The sequence below is a fragment of the Dendropsophus ebraccatus genome, chromosome 12 (assembly GCF_027789765.1).
Source record: "Dendropsophus ebraccatus isolate aDenEbr1 chromosome 12, aDenEbr1.pat, whole genome shotgun sequence".
NCBI lineage: Eukaryota > Metazoa > Chordata > Amphibia > Anura > Hylidae > Dendropsophus > Dendropsophus ebraccatus.
Genome location: NC_091465.1, coordinates 22,070,957 through 22,098,270, shown reverse-complemented (window position 1 = coordinate 22,098,270; position 27,314 = coordinate 22,070,957). Strand labels below are relative to the sequence as shown.

Sequence of the window (27,314 nt, the reverse complement as noted above, 5' to 3'; positions counted from 1 at the left end):
GTAGCGACCCAGAGAATACATGTGTTATGTTATTAGTGACCGCCGATACGGATTTTTACGGCGATCACTAATGGGCTCTATTCTGCTGCCATCAGCTCTTTATGGCGATGGTGCAGAATAGTTCAGCGGCGCCGGTAATGCCCGCAGCCCCCTCCTCTCAGCTATCGGAGGTCGCTGAGGGGTTGGGGCAGAGTGTGGGGTCAGTCCCGGCAAGTCCCCTCACCGGTGACCGCCGTTATTGCCAGTATAACGGCGGCTACCGGTAACGGGCATTGCCAGCGCAGCTGAACGCTTTCATCTCTTCTCACCGTGAATCCACAGTGAGAGGAGATGAAAACATGTCCCCCCCATCCCCAGAATTAACCCTAGTGACCTGGCCACTGACCCTCCCCTCCCTGGGCGGCCATCTGATCCAAGATGGCCGCCGTCATTACTGTGAACAGACTCTGTTCACAGTGATGGATTCCTAAAAATGATCAAAGCTTCATTCTCTCCACCACCGGAGGTGGCGGAGAGCATGGGGCAATGATCGGTGACCACCCGGTGTGGTCCTAGTACAAGTGATCAGCGGTATATACTATATACCACTGATCGCTTGTTCCAAATGGTGCCGGCACTTTTTTACGCCTGTCACCAAAGTCAAGTGCCCTGGATTACCCGTTACCACCCCAGATTACCTGTAACCACCCCAGATTACCCATCACCACCCCAGATTACCCGTCACCACCCCAGATTACCCGTAACCACCCCAGATTACCCGTAACCACCCCAGATTGCCCGTGACCACCCCAGATTGCCCGTAACCACCCCAGATTGCCTGTAACCACCCTAGATTGCCTGTAACCTCCCCACATTGTCCGTATCCACCCCAGATTGCCCGTATCCATCCCAGATAGCCCATAACCATCCCAGACAGCCCATAATCATTCCAGACAGCCCATAACCACCCCAGATTGCCTGTCACCACCCCAGAATGCCCGTAATCTCCCCAGATTGCCCGTAATCTCCCCAGATTGCCAGTATCCCCCCCATAGCCCATAACCATTCCAGACAGCCCGTAACCACCCCAGATTGCCACAGACTGCCTGTAACTACCCCAAATTGCCTGTAACCACCACAGATTGCTCGCAACCACCCCAGATTGCTCGCAACCACCCCAGATTGCCTGTCACCACCCCAGATTTTCCGTCACCACCCCAGATTGCCCATTGCAACCCCAGATAGTCAGTGAACACCACCAGATTGCCCATCACCACCCCAGATAGCCAGGCCCCACCCCTAGATAGCCAGTAAACACCCCAAGATTGCCCATAACCACCCCATACAGCCAGTAACCACCCCAGATTGCCCGTAACCACCCCAGATTGCCTGTGACCACCCCAGATTGACCGTAACCCCCCCAGATTGACCGTATCCACCCCAGATTGGCACAGACTGCTCGTAACCACCCCAGATTGCCCATAACCCCACCAGATTGCCTGCTGCCACCTCAGATAGCCAGTAAACACCCCGAGATTGTCTATTACCACCCCAGATAACCAGTAAACACCCACATATTGCCTGTAACTAAAATGACACTCCTTCTCTTCTGAGCCCTGCTGTGTGCCCATACAGTGATTTATGCCCACATATGGGGTACTATTGTACTCAGGAGATCCTCCGTTACAAATTTTGGGGTGCTTTTTCTCCCTTGTTCCTAGTGAAATTGAGAAATTTCAAACTTAACAAACATGTTATTGAAAAAATTCTATTTTTTTTTTCATTTTTACGGTCTAGTTTTGAATACTTTCCTCCAATACCTGTGGGGTCAAAATGCTCACCACACCCCAAGATGAATTCCTTGAGGGGTGTACTTTCCAAAATGGGGTGATTTTGGGGGGGTTCTATTCTGTAGACATTACAGGGGCACTGCAAACGCACCTGGTGCTCAGAAACTTCTTCAGGAAAATCATGCACTGAAAATGCTTGGCGCTCCCTTCCTTCTGTGGCCCGCTGTGTGCCCACACAGTGGTTTATGCCCACATATGGGGTACCGTTCTACTCAGGAGTACCTGCGTTACATATATTGGGGTGAGTTTTCTCCCCTGTTCCTCGTAAAATTGAGAAATTTCAAACTAAACAAACATATTATTGGAAAAATTCTATTTTTTCATTTTTAATGTCTTCTTTTGAATACTTTCCTCTAATACCTGTGGGGTCAAAATGGTCACCACACCCCAAGATGTATTCTTTGATGGGTGTACTTTCCAAAATGGGGTGACTTTTGGGGGGGTTCTATTCTGCTGACACTACAGGGGCTCTGCAAACGCACCTGGCGCTCAGAAATTTCTTCAGCAAAATCTGAACTGGAAATGCTAATAGGTGCTCCCTTCCTTCTGAGGCCTGCTGTGTGCCCATACAGTAGTTTACGCCCACATATGGGGTACCGTTCTACTCAGGAGAACCTGCGTTACAAAATTTGGGGTGCATTTTCTCTCATGTTTATTATGAAAATGAGATACTTTAATCTTAACAAATATATTGTTGGAAAATTTCTATTTTTCATTTTTTTCCAGCCTAATTGTGAATACTTTCCTCCAGCCCCTGTAGGGTTAAAATGCTCATTATACCCCTAGATTAATTCTTTAAGGTGTCTAGTTTCCAAAATGGGGTCACTTATGGGGGTTTCCAGTCTACAAGCCTCCTAAATCAACTTAAAAAAAGAACTGGTCCCTAAAAAAATCAGTTTTGGAAATTTCATGAAAATTTGATAATTTGCTGATACTTTTCTAAGCCCCGTAACACCCTAAAAAAGTGAAATATGTTTACGAAATGAAGCCAGAATAAAGAGGACATATTGATAATGTGACTTACTAACAAATTTTTGTCATGTGCCTTTTTTTTTAGAAGCAAAGAATTTCAAAGTTCGTAAAGTGCAAAATTTTCAAATTTTTCATTATATTTTGATGTTTTTCACAAAAAACACACAAGACAGTGACCAAATTTTGCCACTAACATAAAGTACCATATGTTACGAAAAAACAATCTCAGAATCGCTAGCATACGTTAAAGCATCACTGAGCTATAAGCGCATAAAGTGAGACAGGTCAGATTTTGAAAAATTAGCCTGGTCATTAAGGCCCAAACAGGCTTGGTCCCTAAGGGGTTAATACTGTTTTCCAAATAAAAAAACAATTAAAAAAAAGAGTATTTTTTTTCTTTACTTTTCACATACTGTATATTACTGTTAGGTGATATTTTGGTAGTTTTTGGTAACCAAAATGCATTCTATCTGAATGTTATGGTCACTGAATGTAATAAACATAATGATGATAATAAAGGATTAGTAGTAAAAATGTATGGTTAATATTATGCTATAGTTATTATGTGTTAATTTGCTACTCATGGGGGAAATGTCCCTTAAGTATTGTTTCTATAATAAACACTTGTTTTCTTTAAGCCACCCTTGAGGACTGGGAAGACACAAGGGATTTCATTAACATTTCATTATGACTCTAGGGTCTATTACTTGGTTCTATTAACCTTAGTATTGCATATACTGTAGCTTAAAGTGTACCTGCTGTTATAACTTTTAAAATCTAGATGTGCTATAAAGCAAATATGCAATATACATTCATTATTATTTATTTTATTTTTATTTTTTATCATGCTGTAAAACAAAGCTGTACTTACCAAAAATCCAGGTCCGGTCTCCCGAAGGCAGACTTTTTGACTTGTGCTAGTTGTTAAAAACAAACTAAACACAGAAATTCCGGCCAGTACAGAGAGTCACGGCTCAATGTATCCATCAATCACATGACTGCCTTCTCTCTCTCTCAGATGGCCTGGGACACACAGGACTTCCTGTTTTCTGTCTTTTGAGAAAAAAAAAAAAGAGTCAGAAAACAGGAAGTGCCGTGTCCTCCATGATAACTAAAAAACAAATAATGAATGTAAATTGAAAACTGGCTTTATATCACATCTAGTGATGAGCGAGTACTAAAATGGTTGGGTGCTCGTTACTCGAAACCGAATATCTCCCGATATTCGAGTGCTCTTTTCGAGGTACGAAACCCATTGAAGTAAATGGGAGACTCAGGTTCGGTAGAGGGAAGGTCGTGTGAAAACCTGTCAACCTCAGAAATTGATGGAAACACAACGGAAATGGACAGGAAACAGCAGAGGCAGCATGTATGCATGTCTCTGAGGCTGCCTAATGCCTTATTCTGTGCAACAGCCTGGTAGGCGTAGGGACCACCCAAAAACTCAGCCTGACACAGCATAGCGGTGAGGACAGAGTGAACAAGGTAGAAGCGGTAGCCAGTCAGCCTTCCAAAAATTATACCAGACCTAGGATGGCAGTGAGCTCACAGAGAACCATTAAAAGTGAGTGAGGAAGAAAGTGAGCCTCCCCAAAATTAGGCCAAACACTGCATGGCATTGAGCACACAGAGAACTGCCGGGATCAGCAGTAGCCAACATGGAGGCCAGGCAGGAGCAACAGTGACCAACATGGAGGCCAGACAGGAGCAACAGTAACCATCATAGAGGCCAGGCAGGAGCAACAGTAGTTAACATGGAGGCCAGGCAGGATCAGCAGTAGCCGACATAGAGGCAAGGGCAGGCACACCAGTAGTCAGCAGTAGTCAACATGGATGCCAGTTAAGGCCCAGCAGTAGCCAACATGGAGGCAAGGACAGGCACCACAGTAGTCAGCAGTAGTCAACATGGCTGCCAGTAAAGGTCCAGCAGTAGTCAACATGGATGCCAGTTAAGGCCAAGCAGTTGCCAACATGGATGTCAGTTAAGGCCCAGCAGTAGTCAACATGGATGCCAGTTAAGGCCCAGCAGTAGTCTACATGGATGCCAGTTAAGGCCCAGCAGTAGCCAACATGGAGGCAAGGGCAGGCACACCAGTAGTCAGCAGTAGTCAACATGGATGCCAGTTAAGGCCCAGCAGTAGCCAACATGGAGGCAAGGGCAGGCACACCAGTAGTCAGCAGTAGTCAACATGGATGCCAGTTAAGGCCCAGCAGTAGTCAACATAGATGCCAATTAAGGCCCAGCTGTAGCCAACATGGAGGCAAGGGCAGGCACACCAGTAGTCAGCAGTAGTCAACATGGATGCCAGTTAAGGCCCAGCAGTAGTCAACATGGATGCCAGTTAAGGACCAGCAGTAGCCAACATGGAGGCAAGGGCAGGCACCACAGTAGTCAGCAGTAGTCAACATGGATGGCAGTAATGGCCCAGCAATAGTCAACATGGATGCCAGTTAAGGCCCAGCAGTAGTCAACATGGATGCCAGTTAAGGGCCAGCAATAGCCAACATGGAGGCAAGGGCAGGCACACCAGTAGTCAGCAGTAGTCAACATGGATGCCAGTAAAGGCCCAGCAGTAGTCAACATGGATGCCAGTGAAGGCCCAGCAGTAGTCAACATGGATGCCGGTGAAGGCACAGCAGTAGTCAACCTGGAGGCAGGGACAGGCACCACAGTAGTCAACAGTAGTCAACATGGATGCCAGTAAAGGTCCAGCAGTAGTCAACCTGGAGGCAAGAGCAGGCACACCAGTAGTCAACATGGATGCCAGTTAAGGCCCAGCAGTAGTCAACATGGATGCCAGTAAAGGCCCAGCAATAGTCAACATGGATGCCAGTTAGGGCCCAGCAAAAAGGAGGCAAGGGCAGGCCCAGCAGTAGTCAACATGGATGCCAGTAAAGGCCCAGCAGTAGTCAACATGGATGCCAGTTAAGGCCCAGCAAAAAGGAGGCAAGGGCAGGCACACCTAGTGAGGCTCCCCAAAACTAGGCCAGACACGTCAGGGCCTTAAACAAAGAGAGGCATTACAAGTGAGTGAGAAAGCTAGTGAGGCTCCCCAAAACTAGGCCAGACACAGCATGGCATTCAGCACACAGAGCACCATTACAAGTGAGTGAGGAAGCTATTGAGGCTCCCCAAAACTAGGTCAGACAGTGCAGGGCCTTGAACACACAAAGAACCATTACAAGTGAGTGAGGAAGCTAGTGAGCCTCCCAAAAATTAGGCCAGACACTGCATGGCATTCAGCAAACAGAGAGCCATTACAAGTGAGTGAGGAATCAAGTGAGCCCACCCAAAAATTGGAGTGAGTCCAGGGGCTGGGATATGTAGTGGACATGAACCCGGGTGCTGACAGCTAACTGGCTAGGCCTGCTCTCACTCACCACTCACCATCAAGAGTACACTTGATGTCTCTCGACCGGGGGTGTTGAGGCCCCGGACACGGCTAGACAAAAAAAACAAAAAAAACAGCTGGCTGGTTGGCGGGGGCGCTATCGGCGAGCCCCCGGCAACCAGCCCCGCTCCTCTGCAGACGTAGTGTGATGTCAGGCAGTGAAGACACATAGAACAATACAGTCTTCTTAAGAGGCCCTGGAATTTGAGAACACGGGGAACCATTAAAACAGAGGTAGCATATCATGAACCACCCAAAATTTCAGCCTGACACAGCATGGCAGTGAGAACAGAGCGAACAAGGTAGAAGCGGTAGCCAGTTAGCCTTCCAAAAATTATACCAGACCTAGCATGGCATTGAGCCCAGAGAGAATCCTTAAAAGTGAGTGAGGAAGCACGTGAGCTTCCCAAAAATTAGGGCAGAATCAGCATGGCATTGAGCACCCAGAGAACCATTACAAGTAAGTGAGGAAGCAAGTGAGCCTCCCAAAAATTAGGCCAGAAGCAGCATGTCATTGAGCACCCAGAGAACCATTACAAGTAAGTAAGGCAGCAAGCGAGCCTCCCAAAAATTAGGCCAGACAGAGCAGGGCATTGAACACACAAATAACCATTACAAGTCAGTGAGGAAGCATGTGAGCCTCCCAAAAATTAGGCCAGAAGCAGCATGGCATTGAGCACCCAGAGAACCATTACAAGTAAGTAAGGCAGCAAGTGAGCCTCCCAAAAATTAGGCCAGAAGCAGCATGGCATTGAGCACCCAGAGAACCATTACAAGTCAGTGAGGAATCAAGTGTGCCTCCCAAAAATTAGGCCAGAAGCAGCATGGCATTGAGCACCCAGAGAACCATTACAAGTAAGTGAGGCAGCAAGTGAGCCTCCCAAAAATGAGGCCAGAAGCAACATGGCATTGAGCACCCAGAGAACCATTACAAGTAAGTGAGGCAGCAAGTGAGCCTCCCAAAAATTAGGGCAGAATCAGCATGGCATTGAGCACCCAGAGAACCATTACAAGTCAGTGAGGAAGCAAGTGAGTCCAGGGGCTGGGATATGTAGTGGACATGAACCCGGGTGCTGACAGCTAACTGACTAGGCCAGTTGTCAGTCAGCACTCACCATCAAGGGTACACTTGATGCCTCTCGACAGGCCAAAATGTAAGAAATATTATGTATATATAAATATATATCTAGAGTATAGATAATACGTATATATACACACCACCCTTTTACTGGGTCTAGATTCAAGGTTGGGCCAGTAAATGAAAAACAAGAGCGAGTGTAAAGTAAATCACATATTGTCAGAGTGAAATACTAATTTTATATTTGTTATAAGAATTGTACAGACATATAAAAGAGCAGAAAGAGATGAAAATACAATACAAATACAATATAACCATTACACTACAAAAAACGAAATATTACATCAATTCCAACAACAACAATTTCAAGCATAGTTACCACACACTATCATCCTTTAACCACACAGGTCTCCATCTCCTTCAGGTCTGGTCTCCACTTCCTGTGACCTCCCCTTCCTTGCTTCCTTCCCTCCTGAGCCATGTTTTTATGTCACATCCTCCATTGTTTGTCCCTATTCTTACAGACGTGTTGTCTCCACTTCGTTGGCCCAAAACCCTTTGATCACTACAGAGACACTACACAAAAAAAAAATTAATCAGCAGGCTGGTTGGCAGGGGCGCGATCGGCGGGCCCCCGGCAACCAGTCCCGCTCCTCAGCAGACGTAGTGTGACGTCAGAGCATGGCAGTGAGAACACAGAGAACCATTAGGAGTGAGGAAGCAATTGAGCCTCCCAATAATTAGGCCAGACCCTGCATGGCGGAAGAAGACTTTGGCTGAGAATTGTAGGAAGAGGAGGAGGAGGAGATACCAAGAATCTTCATGTTCAGCTGCTTTCCCCGGGTGGACAGTTGAATTTAGCTGAAATCAAGGCTTTGTTCATTTTTATAAACGTCAGCCTGTTAAGGCCCAGCAACAACGAGGCAAGGGCAGGCACACCAGTAGTCAACATGAATGCCAGTAAAGGTCTAGCAAAAGCCAACATGGAGGCAAGAGACAGTTGCTGCAGGGACAGTTGAACGCTGCGCTTGGACACCTTGCTGGAGGGTGTGGAGCATAGTGGAGGCGAAGGGGTGCATGTAGGGTGTGAGGCGCTTGTGCCTGAGGCCTGGGCGGGGGGAGTGACAGAGCCAGCACGGGGCACAGGGGAAGGAGCAGGGGTGCGACTTGCATTCACTGAATGGCCTTGGTTCCACTGGGTGGCGTGTTTAGCATTCATATGCCTGCGCATGCTGGTAGTGGTTAGGCTGGTAGTGGTGGCTCCCCTGCTGATCCTGCCGTGGCACACGTTGCACACTACAGTACGTCGGTCACTAGCAGTTTGACTCTGTGAAACAGTTGCTGATCTACTCGCTCTGCCCCTGCCTCTCCCTCTGCCCACCCCTCTTCCTCTTCCAACCGGTCCTGCGGGTGAGCTTGCCTCCACCTCAGAAGCAAGGTCTTCACTAGGCTTATCCACCCAGCTCGGGTCAGTCACCTCGTCCTCATCCACCAGCTCCTCACTCTATCCCTTACTTTGAGTTACATCCATGACAGCAACCTCACTGTCTGACAACCGAGTCTCATCGTCATCATCAGACACCTCTTCAAACCTCGCTTGCAAGTCCCCACTATCATCACCCACTGACTGCGTGACCTGCACAGTTTGGGCATCAGGACAGATTGACTACTCCGGTTGCTCTGACTCAGGGAAGGGTCGAGAAAAGAGTTCCTGGAAGCATGGTGGTGGTTCTGAATCCCTTCTTTCCCTGGAGGGGCCAGGCTGTGGGGAAGGAGGCTGAGCTAATGGAGCAAAGGTTCCACTCCCTTGGGTAGCGTGGGTGGACTGCGTTGAATTCAGGATGCACTACAAATCCCAGCGATACAGTGTAGTACACACTAGTTTAGGGGGTGCTATCTGGTATGGGCACCAACTGTACACACTTTCTGTCACCCCAATACAATAAACAGTGAAGTTCTATACAGGATGCACTACAAATCCAAGCAATACAGTGTAGTACACCAGGACCGTCAGCCCCAAAATCAAAAAGGAGTACACTGAGCACTTCTTAGAGTGAATTAGGTGTTGCATACACACCCCTTTCTGCCAGCAGCCTGTCACCACAGTGTGTTGGTTAAATGCAAGTCCAGCCAGCAGTCTGTAGTAATAGTATTAATAAAAGCTTTTAAGCCATGAAAAGGTCTGTTTGTTTATATTGCTAGTATATACCCTGCCTACTGGAACGCTAAATCCTACACTGACACTCTCCCTGACCAGCAGCAGCTCTGTCCCTGATCTCTCACAGCATGTGTCTGAAGCGAGCACTGCCGGCGCCGAGTTTTATATGGCAGGGTCATCTGATCTGGCCAACCAATCGCTGCTATTGACATAAATGGGACCCACATCATCGCAGGATGTACCAAAGAGTTTCCTGCATGTTTATTGGCTGAGAAATAGCACCCAAACTTACAGGAAACGGATGACAAGATTTTCTCGAGTATCGCGAGATGCTCGTCCGAGTAACGAGTACCATCGAGTACCCTAATACTCGATCGAGTACCAAGCTGGGACAAGCACGTTTGCTCATCTCTAATCACATCCACTGCTGATTTAGATTTTAAAAGTGATAACGACAGTGACACTTTACATATACATTATGATATTTGTTTTGGTACTGTATATACAGTAGGCTAGTATGGGATTATATAATAAATAAATCAATAAATAATAATAATAAATAATAATAATAAAAAAGTCTCAGTCAGTTTGCCTACTTTACATAATAGAAGTCTACAGTGTAATATGCAATTGAAGATTAGGTGGACACTCTTTTTTTTTTTTTTTTTTAAACCAAATTACAGATGTCTGTTGTATTCCTTTATCACCTGAACAGTGGTAGGGATATGCTGGTAGCTGGTATTTCACCCTTACTGCAAACCTTACAAGGGAACACAATGTGAATGGGACTTAGACACAATACACAATGACATTTAATTCATTGTTTCTCTTCTCTGTCTGGTCCAGACATCCATGGCTTCTTCGAGCAATGTCTTGTTTCATCAGTTTAACACCTAAGTATCTTAGGCTCCTTACTTCTGAAGCAGATCCTAACCCTCTATACTCCTAATTATGTTTACTGTTGTTGTTGTTATTATTATTATAATTATTATTATTATTCTCCCGTTCAGGACTGGTCCATTTTTGAAATCTGATCTGTCAGACTTTATACGGTTATAGCTTTGTGATGCTATAACTTATCCATGTTATTGCCAGCATCATTACGTATGCGGCAATACTAAATATCTATATTTTATTTTCTCCCTACATTTGTTATTAGCATTGGGAGCTATAGGGATTATATGTCTAGAATTATATATATAGTTCCCCCTCTATTCTACACTATAGATCCTGCAATTGCATTGATCACATTACCTATAGGGTTAACTGCCATAATCCGGTTTCAGCCCGGGTCTCGGTAGATGTGAAAGGTGCCCAGCAGATGGCACAGGTGCAGGTACTGTGCCTGTTTCCTCTCAGGTCGTAACTGTACATCCTTGAGCACAAGCGCACAACAAAAAGGGACATACAGTTACGTCTGTGGTTGGGAACAGGTTAATAATTAATAAACACATTTTCGTTGTAATAAAGTCCCTTTCGTTGTTCAATAATTAAATTTAAACGAATCCATCATTGTGCAATTAAATATACTGTTAAAATAAATATATATATAAATAAATGTATATTTATATATATATATTTATTTTTTTTACAGTATATTTAATTGCACAATGATGGATTCATTTAAATTAAATTATTGAACAACGAAACTGATTTTATTACAACAAAAATATGTTTTATTAATTAAATATTAATTATTACAGGAAGCTCTATTAAGCCGTTAATTGATATTGCTGGTAAAAGAGCAAACTGTAATAATCAATACTTTACTTTAATTAAAACATCAAATGTTTCTTCTAATTATGTTATCACAATAGCAATATTAGAAGAAACATTTTGAATTATATGTGCGCTCAGCTGATTGGCTGATCGGCTGAGCGCACATATAATTAGCGGGTCCGCAGCACAGTGACTTCATTGTGCTGCGGACCAGCGAAGAGGACACATCGGGACATCGGATGGTGAGTATAAAGCTCTCCCCATCCCCTCCCCAGCACTGAAGGGGGGTCACTTAACCCCTTCCTTGCTGGTATGGGGGCAGTCTGACATCTGCAATGCATCCTCCCTTAACCCCTTGGGGGCCAGACTGTAAGCAGCGATCTGTAAAGATGCTGCATACTGTAAGGTGCACAGCACCGCTCATAATGATAGGTGTTGTGCTCCTGTTTGTGTGTTTTTTGTGTGTCTCTCCCTTTTTGTTTTTCAGATATCGGTATCCAGTGGATTACATCAGTTTCTATGGACTACGTCGATGACCGGCGGTTTTTTTTATTATTTTTTTTATAAAATGGTCAATGAGGGGTGTGGGGGTGTTTTTATTTGAATAAAAAAAATTTCACTTGTGTATGGTCTTTATTTCTTTACTTTATAGACTTAGTAGTGGAAGCCGTCTAACAGACGGAATCCATTACTAAGTCGGGGCCTAGTGTTAGCCGGTATAAAATGGCTAACACTAACCCCCCCATTATTACCCCAGTAACCAATGCCACCAGGGGTACTGGGAAGAGCCGGGTGCCAGTGGTCCCGAAGCGTCAAAATTGGCGCTCCTGGACTGGGGCGGCAGCAGGCTGGTAAGATCTAGGCTGGGGAGGGCCTAAACCAATGGCTCTTCCCGCCCTGGTTTTACCAGGCTGCTGTTGCTTGGTTTTTAACCCGGCTGGGAAATAGGGGGGACCCTATGCGTTTTTTTAAAAAATAAATAAATAATAATAAAAAAAACGCATAGGGTCCCCCCTATTTTGACGCTCCGGGACCACTGGCACCCGGCTCTTCCCAATATCCCTGGTGGCATTGGTTACTGGGGTAATAATAGGGGGTTAGTGTTAGCCATTTTATACTGGCTAACACTAGGCCCCGACTTAGTAATGGATTCCGTCTATTAGACGGCTTCCACTTCTAAGTCTATAAAGTAAAGAAATAAAGACAAGACACAAGGGAAAATTTTTTTATTCAAATAAAAACACCCCCACACCCCTCATTGACCATTTTATATAAAAAAAAAAAAAACGCCGGTCATCGACGTAGTCCATGGAATCTGACATAATCCACTGGATACCGATATCTGAAAAACAAAAAGGGAGAAACACACAAAAAATACACAAACAGGAGCACAACACCCATAATTGTGAGCGGTGTTGTGCACCTTACAGTATGCAGCATCTTTACAGATCGCTGCTTACAGTCTGGCCCCCAAGGGGTTAAGGGAGGATGCATTGCATCCCCCTTAATCCCTTGGGGCCAGACTGATGTCAGACTTCACCCATACCAGCAAGGAAGGTGACCCCCCTTCCTTACTGGGATGGGTGCAGTGCTGGGGAGGGGGTAGGGAGAGCTTTATACTCACCATCCGATGTCCCGATGTGTCCTCTTCGCTGGTCCGCAGCACAATGAAGTCACTGTGCTGCGGACCGGCTCTTTATATGTGCGCTCAGCCGATCAGCCAATCAGCTGAGCGCACATATAATTCTAAATGTTTCTTCTAATAATGCTATTGTGATAACATAATTAGAAGAAAAATTGTTTTAATTAAAGTAAAGTATTGATTAGTACAGAATGCTCTTTTACCGGCAATATCAATTAATGGCTTAAAGAGCTTCATGTAATAATTAATATTTAATTAATAAAACACATTTTCGTTGTAATAAAATCAGTTTAGTTGTTCAATAATGTAATTTAAACGAATCCATCATTGTGCAATTAAATATACTGTAAAAAAATAAATATATATATAAATATACATTTATTTATATATCTATTTATTTTAACAGTATATTTATTGCACAATGATGGATTCGTTAGAATTAAATTATTGAACAACGAAAGGGACTTTATTACAAAGAAAATGTGTTTTATTAATTTAATATATTAACTATTAGAGGCATCGGCATTCAGCATTATTGCCGGCTATTTTTTAAGTACTCCGTACGGACCGCCTGTAAATCCACGGCTGTGAATTTGCACAGTTCCGGACGCAAACAATGGTCTTGTTCATTTTTTACGGGTCCGTTTACGATCGGGCCGTAGACTCATACGTAGTGTGCACTGTGCAGCCGTATATCATATACTTTCCAGCGTACGCATCAAGCTCAAAACTACGGGCGAACATTCGCAGCTCGCACTACGGGCGTACATATACGTAGTGTGAACATAGCCTTAAACTGTAAAAGCCACTGCTGCTTCTTACAGCAATACTATGTAAGGTTATTAAAAACCACACTTTTTTAGGCCAGATTTTTATAGCATTTTAATGCCTGGAACAAGAAGAAACACTCCAAAGAAGTGACATGACAGGTCTTTTTCAAGGTAGCTTTAAAACTTGCATTTTTGCAGCTTCTCCTATTGAAATAAATGGGACTTTAGAGAGCATGTGTTTGTTGCCAAAAAGTAAATTTTGGACGCGATTTTCATGGCAAAAGAGCTCCTATAGTTTAACTATTGTAGCTTCAATCGTTAATCTGTTTTAGTGTAGTTCATTTAAAGTTCGGTTTGAACGAACCCGAACTTTGCGTCAAAGTTCTACGAAACCTGGTGAGCTGAACTTTTTAAAAGTTTGCTCATCTCTAATTACCAGTATTAAGATTTTGGAGGGGCTAGGCCAAGATATGTGGCATAGTAGTGGAAGCATCAAATATTAAGCTGGGTTCAGTATTAGCTTATAAAGCAGTTATCATTAACTCCTCTTAATACCCTGGTACCCATGGCAGTTTGTGTTTGGGGTTGTAACAGACTGTCATTATTAGGCTGGGGAGGGCCACTTGTACCATTTTGGTTTGTACATGATGTATCACTTACATTGTTCTGTGCATCTGATTCAGAGATATCCTTCTGAATAACATGGACAATAAGTAGTCTTCTCCATTGTAAGCATGGGCCCAGCAGTCCTCTGTATTCATGAGAAGCAAAAAAACTCCGCCCACCAACTGCTAATTGGCAGTCATCTATCCATGCTGTGTGCAGGCAGTAAACTGTCAATCATCAGCTGGAGGGTGGGGGAGGTGTGTAGCAAGACTCCTGTTCTCCTGCATATTAGGAGAACGGCTAAACAAAATGATTTAAGTAATATACCAATCTGTCCAGCATTTCTCTCACTGGTTTATGCTGCCCTCATTTGGGGCACAATAAACCTAGTAATAGATTTCCTTAAAGGTCTTGTTAATGCTGAATTTTTTTCATAAAGATTTTGTGTGGAACTATAATCTTTAGCGCAAACCTCAAATCTTTAACATACAAGCTGCAAATCCCCAGAAGAATCTGGATTACTGCCACACGTTGTATAGATTTTTCAAAAGAAAAAAATTATCATGTGACCATACCCTTATTGGTACTGGTACTAACTGGTGTGTATCATGAATTTTCTGCAAATTATGGTAAAGAAATTTTTTTTTTTACAAAGTCATATTACTAGCAAAACTGTGGAGTGGGGCGGCTTTACACAATTTTGGCACAATTTGGTTAATTTGAAGCCAAGCTTCCTTTTTTAAGCCTTGCCAGCATACTACACGCTTCTTAGGGTCCGTTGCATTCCTTTTTTTTTCTTAACATCACTGCACACAATAAAATTCTTACAATTTAACGGGAATGGAGAATAGCACTGTTCTAAAATATAATGGAGCACTCTGGGTATTGTTACCTTTCAAAAAAATGGCTTGCTACAAAAATAATTTACACAACAATTCATAAAACACAACAATTTATTATTAAAAAACAGACACCAAGTTTGCAAAAATTGATAATGTACAAGTAACCAAAATGTTCGTTATACTGTACGTCATAAAATTTTTCCCTTATAGAAATAGTTGTACAGATGTTACCATAACTAGACAAGGTTCTTCTGTTTGGCTTGCAATAATTTTTGAAGAGCGCCTTTCATTTCATTATTGCGAATACTATATATAAAAGGGTTTAGCAGAGGTGCTACAACTGTGTACAGGACGGAGACAACTCTGTCTTGTTCTATCTCATACTTAGAGTTTGGCTTGAAATATACAGAGAAAATTGAGCCATAGAGCACAGAGACAGCCATTAAATGGGAGGTACACGTCGAAAAAGCCTTTTTTCTTCCCATGACCGACTTGATTTTCAGAATAGTTGAGATGATTTTGACATATGAGACCATTGTTAATATAAAAGAACCAATAATAACACATCCACTTATAAGGAAAACAGTCATCTCATTTACCTTAGTATCCACACATGATAATTTGAGTAGAGGTGGGATATCGCAGTAAAAGTGATTTATTTTATTTGACCCACAAAATGGTAAAGTAAAGGTAAGAGATGTGTGTATTACAGCATTAAGGGCACCAATAACCCATGAACCACCTACGAGCTTCATACATGATACCTTATTCATTATCATATTGTATAACAGTGGTCGGCAGATGGCACTATATCGGTCATAGGCCATAGTGGCAAGAATGTAAAACTCAGTGCCAGCAAAAAGTAATCCACAGTACATTTGTGAGACACAACCATAGAAAGAGATGGACTTGTGGTCTGTGAGTGAGTTGGACAATAGCTTGGGGCAAGTGTCTGAGACGTAACATATTTCTAGGAAGGAGAAGTTGGCTAGAAGGAAATACATAGGTGTTTGAAGTTTGGGGCTATGTTTATATGCCATAATAATGGATACATTTCCAAGTATAGTGACAATATAAACCAATAAAAATACAATAACAAGAAAAAGGTTTAGATTTGGCGATTCTGAAAGGCCAGCAAGAATGAATTCTTGAACTGTGGTCTTGTTGATGGTCTCCATTTTATCTTCTACGAGTAATGATGGAGCTTTAATGTGAGAATTTTTTTTTAAGTAAAAAAAAAAATCATTTTCTCATCATACATTCCTCAGGCAAGCATCATGTGACTTCAGTCTTAAGTCTGTATGAGTATGGCATGTAACTGGTTACACAGAGGTCTTCTTCTCAAGACTTCAGTGGAATAAAAGACACCACACGGGGTGACTGTAGCATTTCTAAGATGGTATTCACTTTGACTACATTGCAACCAGGATTATTACTTAAAGACATCTTAAGATTTTGTCATTATATGAGAATTCACCATTGCTCAGAATTGTGTTGACCCTTTGGTGAAAGAGCAAATTCCATTCATGGTCATGTATATATATATATATATATATATATATATATATATATATATATATGTATATATATATAGTGTAAGGTCCTGGCTCTTAGAACTCGATATACATGAAATAGTAGAGATTAGGTGGGCAGACACTAAAGTCATCCAAATGTCAACTCTTGTCAGCCAATAATCGTAGGAAACTTGTCTATGGCACAAAAACTCCTTTGTTTGGAAAATGTCTGAAGTTATATATGAGTGCAAATGTGTTCAGATGGGGATATGCAGAGGAGAGGCAACGTGTGGTGTTCAATCATCATAAAACTTCATTCAGGACTTCACTCTGGAATGCAAAAGGTTCTTAATCTGAACCAGAAATTAACTGAATTTAAAAAATATGAATACATTTTTGCTTCTTTTGTTAAAACTTTCTATGCAACTTTTGTTGCCCCCGACCCCCCTCCAATCACTTGCCTAATTCTGGGAATGGACAGGCAGTGGCTCCTGTTCCTTCACATTAGAGTAGTCCATGTATTTCATTAAAGGGGTTTCCTGGGCAGGGGGTGTTTTTTTAATAAGTGGCCAAGCTGCATTGAAAATAATAAAGCTGTACACTTACCTGTTTGTTTTACTGCTGCTGCTGGTTTCCTTTGTGATCCTCTTTTTCAATACTACCACTGGGCAGAAAGGAAATGCGCACTCAGCAGCTGACCTCTGTGCTATCTGTGCTGAGCAGAGGGCCTTCCTGTCTGAGGAACATCAGTAATGGACAAGCAGATATTGGGAAGCAGCCATGGCCACATAGTAAAAGCACCCCTTACCTAAACAACCACTGTGTTTTTTTGCAATGAGACAGCCGCTCTAAGTATAATTTTTGAATTGGCCAAAAGTGGCCATGCTATTAAAAGTTGACCATGCAGCCGTTTCATCTAAGAGGATGTTTGTCATTTTGGTAGTAGCAAGATATTGTCATACAGTAAATGATTTTAACTAAAAAATAATTAAAAATGTCAAAGTAAATGGCAAAGCATAATAAATATGTAAAACATGTAAGAATACAGTAGATAGGAATACAGTCTACTTCATGTTTAGATTTTATTTTTCTTAAATTTCTAGTTTTTTTTCCTCAGATGATCTATTTTTCAATTTGTTTAATATGAAAGCCACCTGTAAAAGCATTAGTAAGCATTTTGTCTGTCATCCTACTTACCATATACTTATACCACATAGTGCACCTTGGGGGCAGATTCCCTAGGATGTCTATTTAGACTCTGTATCTATTAAATTGAAAATAGGGAATAGTATAATTTTTACCTTTTATTATTTATTATGAAATAACAGCTGAGAATCTCCTGAGAAATTAAAAAAGTATTCTTGAAATATTCTTATACAGTTTAATATTAAATAAAGTTTAGGGTTATGCATAGAAAGGATACTATATTTTCAGTCAAACATGTCAAAGTAGTAGGGCAGCACAGTGACACTGTGCATATATATATATATATATATATATATATATATATATATATATATATGCCATGGCCTGGGTTGCTAGTGCAGATGGTGTGTGCAGCAGGTGGGCTCTGGTGTGTTGGGGCGACTTGTTCCAGAAGTAGTAGTACCCACCCTAGGACACACAGGCACCGGACCTTTAGTTGAACAATTGTAAGGTGCAAGTAAGAGTACAGACACGCCGACAAGGATTACAAGTCCCAACTTAAACAGTGCTTTACTTTAGTGAAAATATTTAGTGCAATACAAAAAAATAAAAATTCTGGTAACAAGTGCTAGTGCAAAATACTTTGGCTTTAGGAACTTCAGAGGTAGACTTGAGCAGATAGTGACAGAAGAGAAAGTGAAGACTTGTCTTGAGAGACAGTGGTGTAGAGGCTGGGTAGGAGCCCTTGCCTCATACAGTACTCTGCTCAGATGTGTATGAAGAAAGATACTTGACTCTTGTAGTGAACTTCTCGTACTCAAGTTTCAATTAGTTCCAATTATCTTATCTGACCGCCTTGTGCCTCCCAGTATTGCTGACCACCCTGGAAGGTAGTACGAGTCCTAGGTCTTTGTCTCTAAGTGTAGCTCCCACTAACCTAGCCTAACCCTAAGTGGACGAGTGTCTGTCACTATAGTACGTCGACTTAGTCGTTGCTTTGCTTTACCAGGGATCAGTCCAACTGCCTTTTTCTTATGGGGTGACTGTCCTGACTGAAGAATCCTCGGCATAGGAAAGGGGGTCTCTCGTGTGGTCCCAGTCACCCCACCTCTTGGTTTACCAATGCATCTAGGTAGTTAGCTCACACTTAACTGAGACTCAACTGCCTCTGCCTTTAACTGCCCACCTGACAGGAAATTCCTATCATTTATAGGGTGGTGTCACAGAAAGTGTGTGTGAGTGAGAGAAGTGTGAAGAAAGTCTGCTCAATAAAACAATATACAAACATGTGTATGTGTCATGTAATAATCATAGGGTGCATTTATTTTTAAGGCATTGGTAGGGATTTGCCTTTTTTTTATTAAAAGGCTTCAGCAATGATCAGCTTATAGCTCCTGTTGCTGGATCCCACAATGTGTAGCTAGAGACTTTGTGACATCATCTTACAGACACTTTTTGTTTTCCTACAGTGACATCACCAAAAGTATGTATTGTAATTTTCCATAAATGTTGGTATTGGTCCCAGCAGAGGATATATGCTTTGTAGCCATTAAGAACCCTGACTAGGAAAACTGGAGCATGCTGCAGATCTAACATACATAAACTTTTTAAACAACTGACAAACAATTTATGTTCTGAGAATCTAGTGGACATGTAACATTGCAATTTAGTGTTTTTTTTTTAACAAGCAAACCATGTTTATTATTGGTCATTGGCTGTGGCATCTACTGAATACACTTTAATGGTAGGCATCAGAGGTCTATTAAATGCCAGCCATTTAACCCCTACCCAACCCCTCAAATTGTGATTTTTCTGCTTACATTTTCTACCTCCTTATCTTCTAAGTCCCATAACTAGAGATGAGCGAACCGACTTCGGGTTCGAGTAGATCCGAACCCGAACGATCGGCATTTGATTAGCTGGGGCTGCTGAACTTGGATAAAGCTCTAAGGTTGTCTGGAAAACATGGATACAGCCAATGATTATATCCACATTTTCCACATAGACTTAGGGCTTTATCCAACTTCAGCAGCCACCGCTAATCAAATGCCGAAAGTTCGGGTTTCGATCGACTCGAGCATGCTCGAGGTTCGCTCATCTCTACCCATAACCTTTGTATTTTTCCACTGAAGCTTATTTTTTGACTTTCTATTGGTATCCTTTATTTTACCATTCAGTATATAACAAAGCCAGAAAAAAAAGATTTATGGTTAAAAAAATTATAATAATTCAAATTGCAATTATGCAAATGTGTGGATCACTAAAAGGCCCAAATATGAAAAAAAAAAATGTGCGGTTTTATTCACCTGGCACTGACCAGACGTAAGCCTGCACCTGTTTGTGTGATTTTTTTTTTTTTTTTCTCCAAACTTATTTTATTGAAAAGGTCAGTTTAAGCATATACAATAAGCATTAGGGAATACGCAGTTCCTTGCTCAGAGATACAATCAATTTGATACATAGTGACCTCAGTTTTTTAAAATTTTTCTGCTATAACAAGTTATGATACATGTACTTAAAGAAAATTTACAGAGATCATATGTATTCCCAACGTTCCAGATGATGTAATTAAAAGTGACCGGTTGGGAAAAAGCAGGAAAAGTGTAATAATACAAATTAACATAACATATGAAAATATTTGAGTAAGAATGAAATGAAATAAGTGTGTACCGAAAGGCCTTACGTTTTGTACTATAGTGGAATGACCATATGGCATAAAATAGAGAGAAAAGAATAATTGTTGGCTCTCAATACTAAGTACTGTCTAGGTAGGGGTGGAGGTTTGTAGATATTTTTTATAATATATGTTCCACGGTTCCCATAGAGTTAGATATTTCTCATGTGTGCCAGATTCCCAACTGCATAGCTCTTCTAATCTTGCTATGAGTTGAACTTTTTCAATCCACTCTTTTAGGGTGGGTGAAATATCCTCTCTCCAGTGCAGTGGGATTAGCAGTTTTGCAGCTGTCAGTAATAGAGTTGGTAGGTGGTTTTTAGATGGCGTAAACCTCTGATTGGGGACCCATAGGAGTATTAGTAATGGGTCTAAGGGTATATCGCTTCCACAGATTATCAATATTTGTCGGGTGATTGTTTGCCAAAAATTTGTTAGCTTAGGGCAATTAAGCCATATATGAGAAAGCGTACCTGAACCTGAATTGCATCTCCAGCAGGTGTCTGTTTTAAGTATATTCATTTTTTTCAGAAGATAAGGTGTTCTGTACCATCTGGTAAGTAATTTATAAGAGTTTTCTTGTATCTTAACACATCTCGAGAAACCGTGGGAGTTTCTGAAGATTTGCAAGGTTGTAGTGTGAGAAAATGAAGTATTAAGCTCCCTTTCCCAAGCACCAATGAAAGGTGGAGTGGAGTCTGCCTCCTTAGTTAAAAGGCCATTATATAATTTAGAAATTAAACCTTTAGGAAGTCTATCCATGTTCAGGTAGTTTTCTAGCCATGAAGATTCTCTATAGGAAGGAAATTCTTTTAGGAATCTCTTACATTCGCTTTGAAATATCTCATTATTGGTGGATCTGGCACTACCCATCGAGGTGTTATTATATAAATCCTCCAGATCTGGTATGTTTACGGTTGTTCTAATGTGTGGGTATATAGTCAGGTGCAGTAGATTCGACCAGGGAGATGTCAGAGATGTTTTAGGTCCATACAGGAAGGAAGGTAATAACCCTAATGGCATGTGTGGTGGTGGGTCTTTTGTTGCTAATGTTTTATAAAAGTAGTTTTGCCACACATCAAGGGTTCCCTTCAATAGGGGGCCGACCCATTTATCTGTGTATTTGCATTTTGTCCATAGGCAAATTAGGCTATCTCTACCTAATATATGTTTTTCTAACTGTACAAATAAAGGGGATATCTTAGTTGAAGTCAGAGATAACCATCTCGCCAAGTGGATTGCCCGATAATATGTCCTTAAATCGGGGAGGCCACAGCCACCTAGTGATTTTTGCTGTCTCATGTGTGTAAATGCTATTCGGGGTCTTGAGTTTTGCCAAATAAATCTATTACAAATTGATCTCCATTTAGTGAAGAACGCTGCCGGGAGTTTAATTGGGACAGTCTGTAAGAGGTATAACACTTGCGGGAGGATATATGTTTTAATCAAGTTTTTCCTTCCTAGCCATGACACAAAGGGGATTTTTAAAGACTCAAGTTGTTTGGAAATCTTGGTTAGCTGGGGTTTATAATTCAAGTCATAAAGTTTACTCAGGTCGTTTGGGACAAGTATGCCTAGATATTTAATTGCCGTACCTGGCCAGGAAAAGGGGGCTAATTTTTTTAGTTCCGTGATTTGAGCGTGAGGTACTGAGATATTTAAAGCTTCGGATTTAGTATAATTAGTTTTAAAATTGGATATGGTACCATAGTCTTTAAATATTCTGAGTATTGTGGGGAGAGATTGTTTTGGGTTTGTAACGAATAATAATAAATCGTCTGCAAAGGCAGCTGTGGTGTGGACAGAGGAGCCAATTCTAATTCCCTTAATGAGAGGTGTTTGTTTAATTTTTTGTAGCAGGATTTCCATAGTTAAAATAAATAGAGTTGGGGATAGGGGGCAGCCCTGTCTTGTTCCATTTCTGATCAGAAAAGGATCAGATAGTGTGTCATTTACTCTGATTCTAGCTGTAGGGACGGTGTATAGGGACATAACAGCAAATATGAATTGTGAAGGGAATCCAAATAGTTTCAAGGTGTCTATTAGAAAGTCCCAAGCTACCCTGTCGAAGGCCTTCTCGGCATCCGTGCCGAGAAGGATTAGGGGAGTGTTAGATCTTTTAGCGTAGTGAATTCCGTTAAGTACTCTAGATGTGTTGAATTTGCCTTCCCTGCCCATAACAAAGCCAGTTTGCTCTTCAGTAGTTAGATAGGGAATACATTTTTTCATCCTAATGGCTAGAAGTTTTGCCCACCACTTCAAGTCTGAGTTGAGTAATGAGATGGGTCTATAACTTCCGCAGTGTGTGAGATCTTTTCCCTCTTTGGGTAGTATTGTTACGTAAGCTTCTAACATTTGTTTTGGGAATTTACCTCCAGCTAACATATCATTACAGAGATTTGTAAATTGTGGGATAAGTATGCCCTTAAATTTTTTATAATAAGCTATGGATAGACCATCAGGACCTGGACTCTTGCCCCCCGGGATTGAGGTCAGTACTCTGTCTAACTCGTCTGTTGTAATTGGGTCTATAAGTGATAGTTTGTCATGTTCCGATACATTAGGGAGTTTTATCTGTTGTAGGAAGTCTTTTAGTAGTTGTGATTTGTAGTTGGGGTTGGTATTTTGTGTTTGAGGGATATTATATAGTTTCTCATAGAAGGAACAAAAAGTTTTCGCTATGCTTGGGGTGTCTCTTACTATTTTGCCACTATCATTAGTGATTTTATATATGAAGGATTTTTCTTTCCTTTGTTTAATCAAAGCTGTCATAATTTTTGAGCCTTTGTCTCCATGTGCGTAGTGTTTATACCTACATCTTTGTAGTGCTTTAGCTGCTTGTATGTTTAGCAAATCCTTAAGTTCCATTCTTAACTTAAATAGGTTATCTTTTACTTGTGCATCAGCATTTGTTTTGCGTTTGTTTTCCAAATTGGAGATTTTGCTAGTTATCTCTTCTATACGTGCGATTCTCTTTTTTTTAACTCTGGAACCTAGGGCTATTAGTTCGCCCCTTATGAACGATTTATGGGCTTCCCAAATAATGGGTGTGGGAACCTCCGGCGTGTTGTTATTTTTAAAATATTCAGTGAGTCTGTCTTTTAAGAGAGATATGTTGGAAGGGTCTCCTAATAGGGTTTCATTCAAGGACCATGTCCATTCCTTCTTTGTGTGATTTTTTAAAAGTCGCAAATGATAAATTGGGTGCTAATCCCAGATTATGCGAACTTTTGAGTGAATACTCAAAACAGGCAGATTAAAAAAAAAAAAGCATCTAAAAATATTCACCTGTCAAATACTGGATCATAAATAGAACTTACACCAAAAATGGGTAAAAAATGCAATTATTCACCGAAAATTAGGCACAAAACTCTTGATAAATGTCCCCCTATGTTTTTAATTTTTCTGCCTATGAAGTTGTTTGAAAGCTCATGTTTTGCAAGGTAAGCTGTAGTTTTTGTTGGTACTTCATTTGCTACACAGACACACTCAACACATGTCATGGGTCAGAATGAGTTAAATAATGGGTTGGTCATAATGGAAAGGTCAGTGAGCTGTTAAGGTGAATCTTCTAACTTCTTGGTGCTAGATAAGGAATGGCCATAGAGGTCTGTTGCTTGCAGGGCATTGTATGAACTACTGATGTAGTAATGTAGGTTGAGTGCATTGTGAGTGGGGCCAGATATAGCTATATAGCTTTGTAATGTGTGTTAATTAAGCAGAAAAAATAAATTGCCGCACTACCCCTTTAAAAAAATTAAAACAAGCTGCTACAACGTGTTGTTAATACATATTGTTTATAAAACAATGTCTTTCTCTTGGGTCTGTATTGTGGCTGCCATGTAGGTTCAACGTTCTGTGCTCATAGGCCTTCTGCCAGCATTCCTCTTCTTCTTGCAGAAGCAGTTACAAGGCTCAAAACATTTTAAGAATTACAGTGTTTTTATCCAAAGTAACATCACCTTCGTGGCCACCTTCACATTAGTAGTTTAATCCTCGGTCTGGTAAGGCTGTTAGGAGCACTGGAGCACCATTTGGAGCACTTATCCACCCCAAGAGTGGCGATCCACCCGTGGCCTTCCTGTCCCTTCTAATAATTATCAATGGAGTGGGCCAGTTGGGGCAGATCAGCACTCAGGGGGCAGTTGCCGCGCCCCAAGAGCTCCTAATGGCCTTACCGGACCAGTGATTCTAAAACTAACTGCATGGGAAGAAAGAAAAAAAGAAAGAAAGAAAGAAAGAAAGAAAGAAAGAAAATGATAAATCTCCGAATGTGTTGACATTATTTGTTCTTTATTTTTAGAAAAAGTATTTTTATTGTGCCAGTAGTAGTAAAATGAAAATAGATGCTGTCATTTAAAAGACTATTGACATGTCTTAAAGACTTTTCAGAAGTTTTGATCGGTTGGAGTCCTCAGATCCCTAAGATTGATAAAACCAGTTAGGAAAAAGGCTTACTTAATGCGTTCTCTACTCACTCCTTCTGGCAGAAGATGTCTTCTTTAAAAGGTCTTCATTTGCAGTGAAACAGGGAGAAAAGTGCTTAGCTGTAATAATTCTAGACATTGCTGGTGTTCACAATCTTTGAAATATTTCTAGTACATATCATATTTTTTAAATCACTGGTGCAATAAGAAAAATCTATCTATCTATTCTAATATGGCATTTACAGTAGGAGGCCATGTTCAGACGCTGTAAGACCGCGGTTGTTCTGTGAACAAAATGAACATAACTTCTTTTGAATTGAAATGCGGGCACATTTAGGTGTGCCCATGTTCCAATTAATCATAACAGACAATGTCAAGCTCCTCCGGAGCCGTACTTTACATTGTCTGCGCGGTCAATTTTGTGTGGGTGCTAATCAATGAATAGCGGCCGTACAAAATTGACATGTCAGTTTTTCGGGTGGCCTCATGGAATCTCGGCCTGAGTATATACAGTGTGTATACACTTCAGCCGGATTCCATAGGAAACTATGTGAATTCGCCCTTTTAATAAATAGCAGCTGGTATTGCAATCTTCAACAACGTCCGTTACTTACAGCGTATACAGCGTGAGAGCGAGGCCTACATGTGCATAGGCTGAAAAAAAATAAAGTTATTATGTTACTTTCACCATATTGATGTATTCTCAATATGGTGAAATCATCATTACAAGATTATATATAAAGAGTTAATAAAATCTAATAAAATTATACAGACCCCCAAATGGTGTCAATAAAATGTCTAATTTACCCCACAAAAAACAAGCTTTCATATGGATATGTGAATGTAACAATTAAGTTAGTGCTCTTGGAAGTTAGTTAAAAAAGATCAAGAAAATTGCTTGGTCATATAGTCAAAATTTGGTTGATCACCGAAGGATAAAAGAGAAGGCCTCAAGGAGGAGTAATTCGCACAATTTAATTTTACACTTTACTCTTTTTTACTTAAATGGATAATGCACAGTGATCAAAATAGGTGTGGTGATGCCTCATCTAATTCTTTTTGATATAATAGTTTGAATAGATGTTACAACTTTTTTACCCCATACAATAATTTTTGAAGAGCGCCTTTCATTTCCTTATTTCGTATACTATATATAAAAGGGTTTAGCAGGGGTGCTATGACTGTGTACAGGACTGATGCCACTTTGTCTTGTTCTGTGTAATTCTTTGACTTTGGCTTTAAATATACAGAAATAATCGAGCCATAGAACACAGAAACGGACATCAAGTGGGAGGTGCACGTTGAAAAAGCCTTCCTTCTTCCTGTAACCGTCTTGATTTTCAGAATAGTTGAGATGATTTTGACATATGAGACCAGTGTTAATGTAAATGAGCTAAGAGTAACACATCCACTTAAAATAAAAAGGGTGATTTCATTAGCCTTAGTATCCACGCATGCTATCTTGAATAGAGGTGGAATATCACAGTAATAGTGATTTACTTGATTTCCACAAAATGGTAATGTAAAGGTAAGAGATGTGTGTATTGCAGAATTGAGGGCACCAATGGCCCATGAGACACCTATAAGCTTTATACAAGATACCTTATTCATTATCATGTTGTAAAGCAGTGGTCGACAGATGGCACTATATCGATCATAGGCCATGGTGGCAAGAATGTAAAACTCAGCGCCAGCAAAAAGCCATCCACAGTACATTTGTGAGACACAGCCATAGAAAGAGATGGACTTGTGGTCTGTCAATGAGTTGGACAATAGTTTGGGGCAAGTGTCTGAGACGTAACATATTTCTAGGAAGGAGAAGTTGGCTAGAAGGAAATACATAGGTGTGTGAAGGTTGGGACTATGTATATATGCAATAATAATGGACACATTTCCAAGTATAGTCACTATATAAACCAATAAAAATACAACAAAAAGGAAGAGATTCAGATTAGTTTTTTCTGAGAGGCCAGCAAGAATGAATTCCTGCACGGTGGTCTTGTTGAGGTTCTTCATCTTATTTTACATGGATGAGATGAGAACATATTGTGACTTCAGTCTTATGTTTGTATGAATGAGAGTGGTTGCATGGAGTCTCTTCAGATAAGCATATACAGGCGAACAAAGGCGATGACTTCTATAAGCTGTTGTTGGTGGTGTACAGTATGATGACGGTCATTGTGATATTTCAACTAAAATGTAACAGATTCTTCATATACAAATCAAATTAATCTGGACACGCTGCCCACATACTGCCCATGTACAGTAAAAAAAGGTATGCTCATATATATTGCCGACCATTGGTTTTAATAGTAAACACGAATAAATTATCTAAAAAAATATATATATCAACAGACAGTGAACTTAATTCATGATAAACAAACTATCCACACTAAGAACAATTAAAAACCACACCATATGTGAGATGGAGGTCACAGGCATGTAAAAGGGATTAGTAAATAGCATCAGGAGTCACATACAGTATATAATTGACAATTGAAAATTATAAAGTACTATGTATACACAATGGGGGAAATGTATGAAA

At 41.0% G+C, this 27,314-nt stretch overlaps 2 protein-coding genes across 2 annotated transcripts; both read right to left on the bottom strand.

The window, feature by feature from the left end:
• Nucleotides 1–15,244: 15,244 nt before the first annotated feature.
• LOC138768658 (olfactory receptor 5G29-like) lies at nt 15,245–16,186 on the bottom strand. Its single transcript, XM_069946610.1, has one exon. It carries the CDS (start codon nt 16,184–16,186, stop codon nt 15,245–15,247), a length of 942 nt encoding a protein of 313 aa, XP_069802711.1.
• Nucleotides 16,187–25,852: 9,666 nt separating this feature from the next.
• LOC138768657 (olfactory receptor 5V1-like) lies at nt 25,853–26,785 on the bottom strand. Its single transcript, XM_069946609.1, has one exon. It carries the CDS (start codon nt 26,783–26,785, stop codon nt 25,853–25,855), a length of 933 nt encoding a protein of 310 aa, XP_069802710.1.
• Between the last annotated feature and the right edge of the window lie 529 nt (nt 26,786–27,314).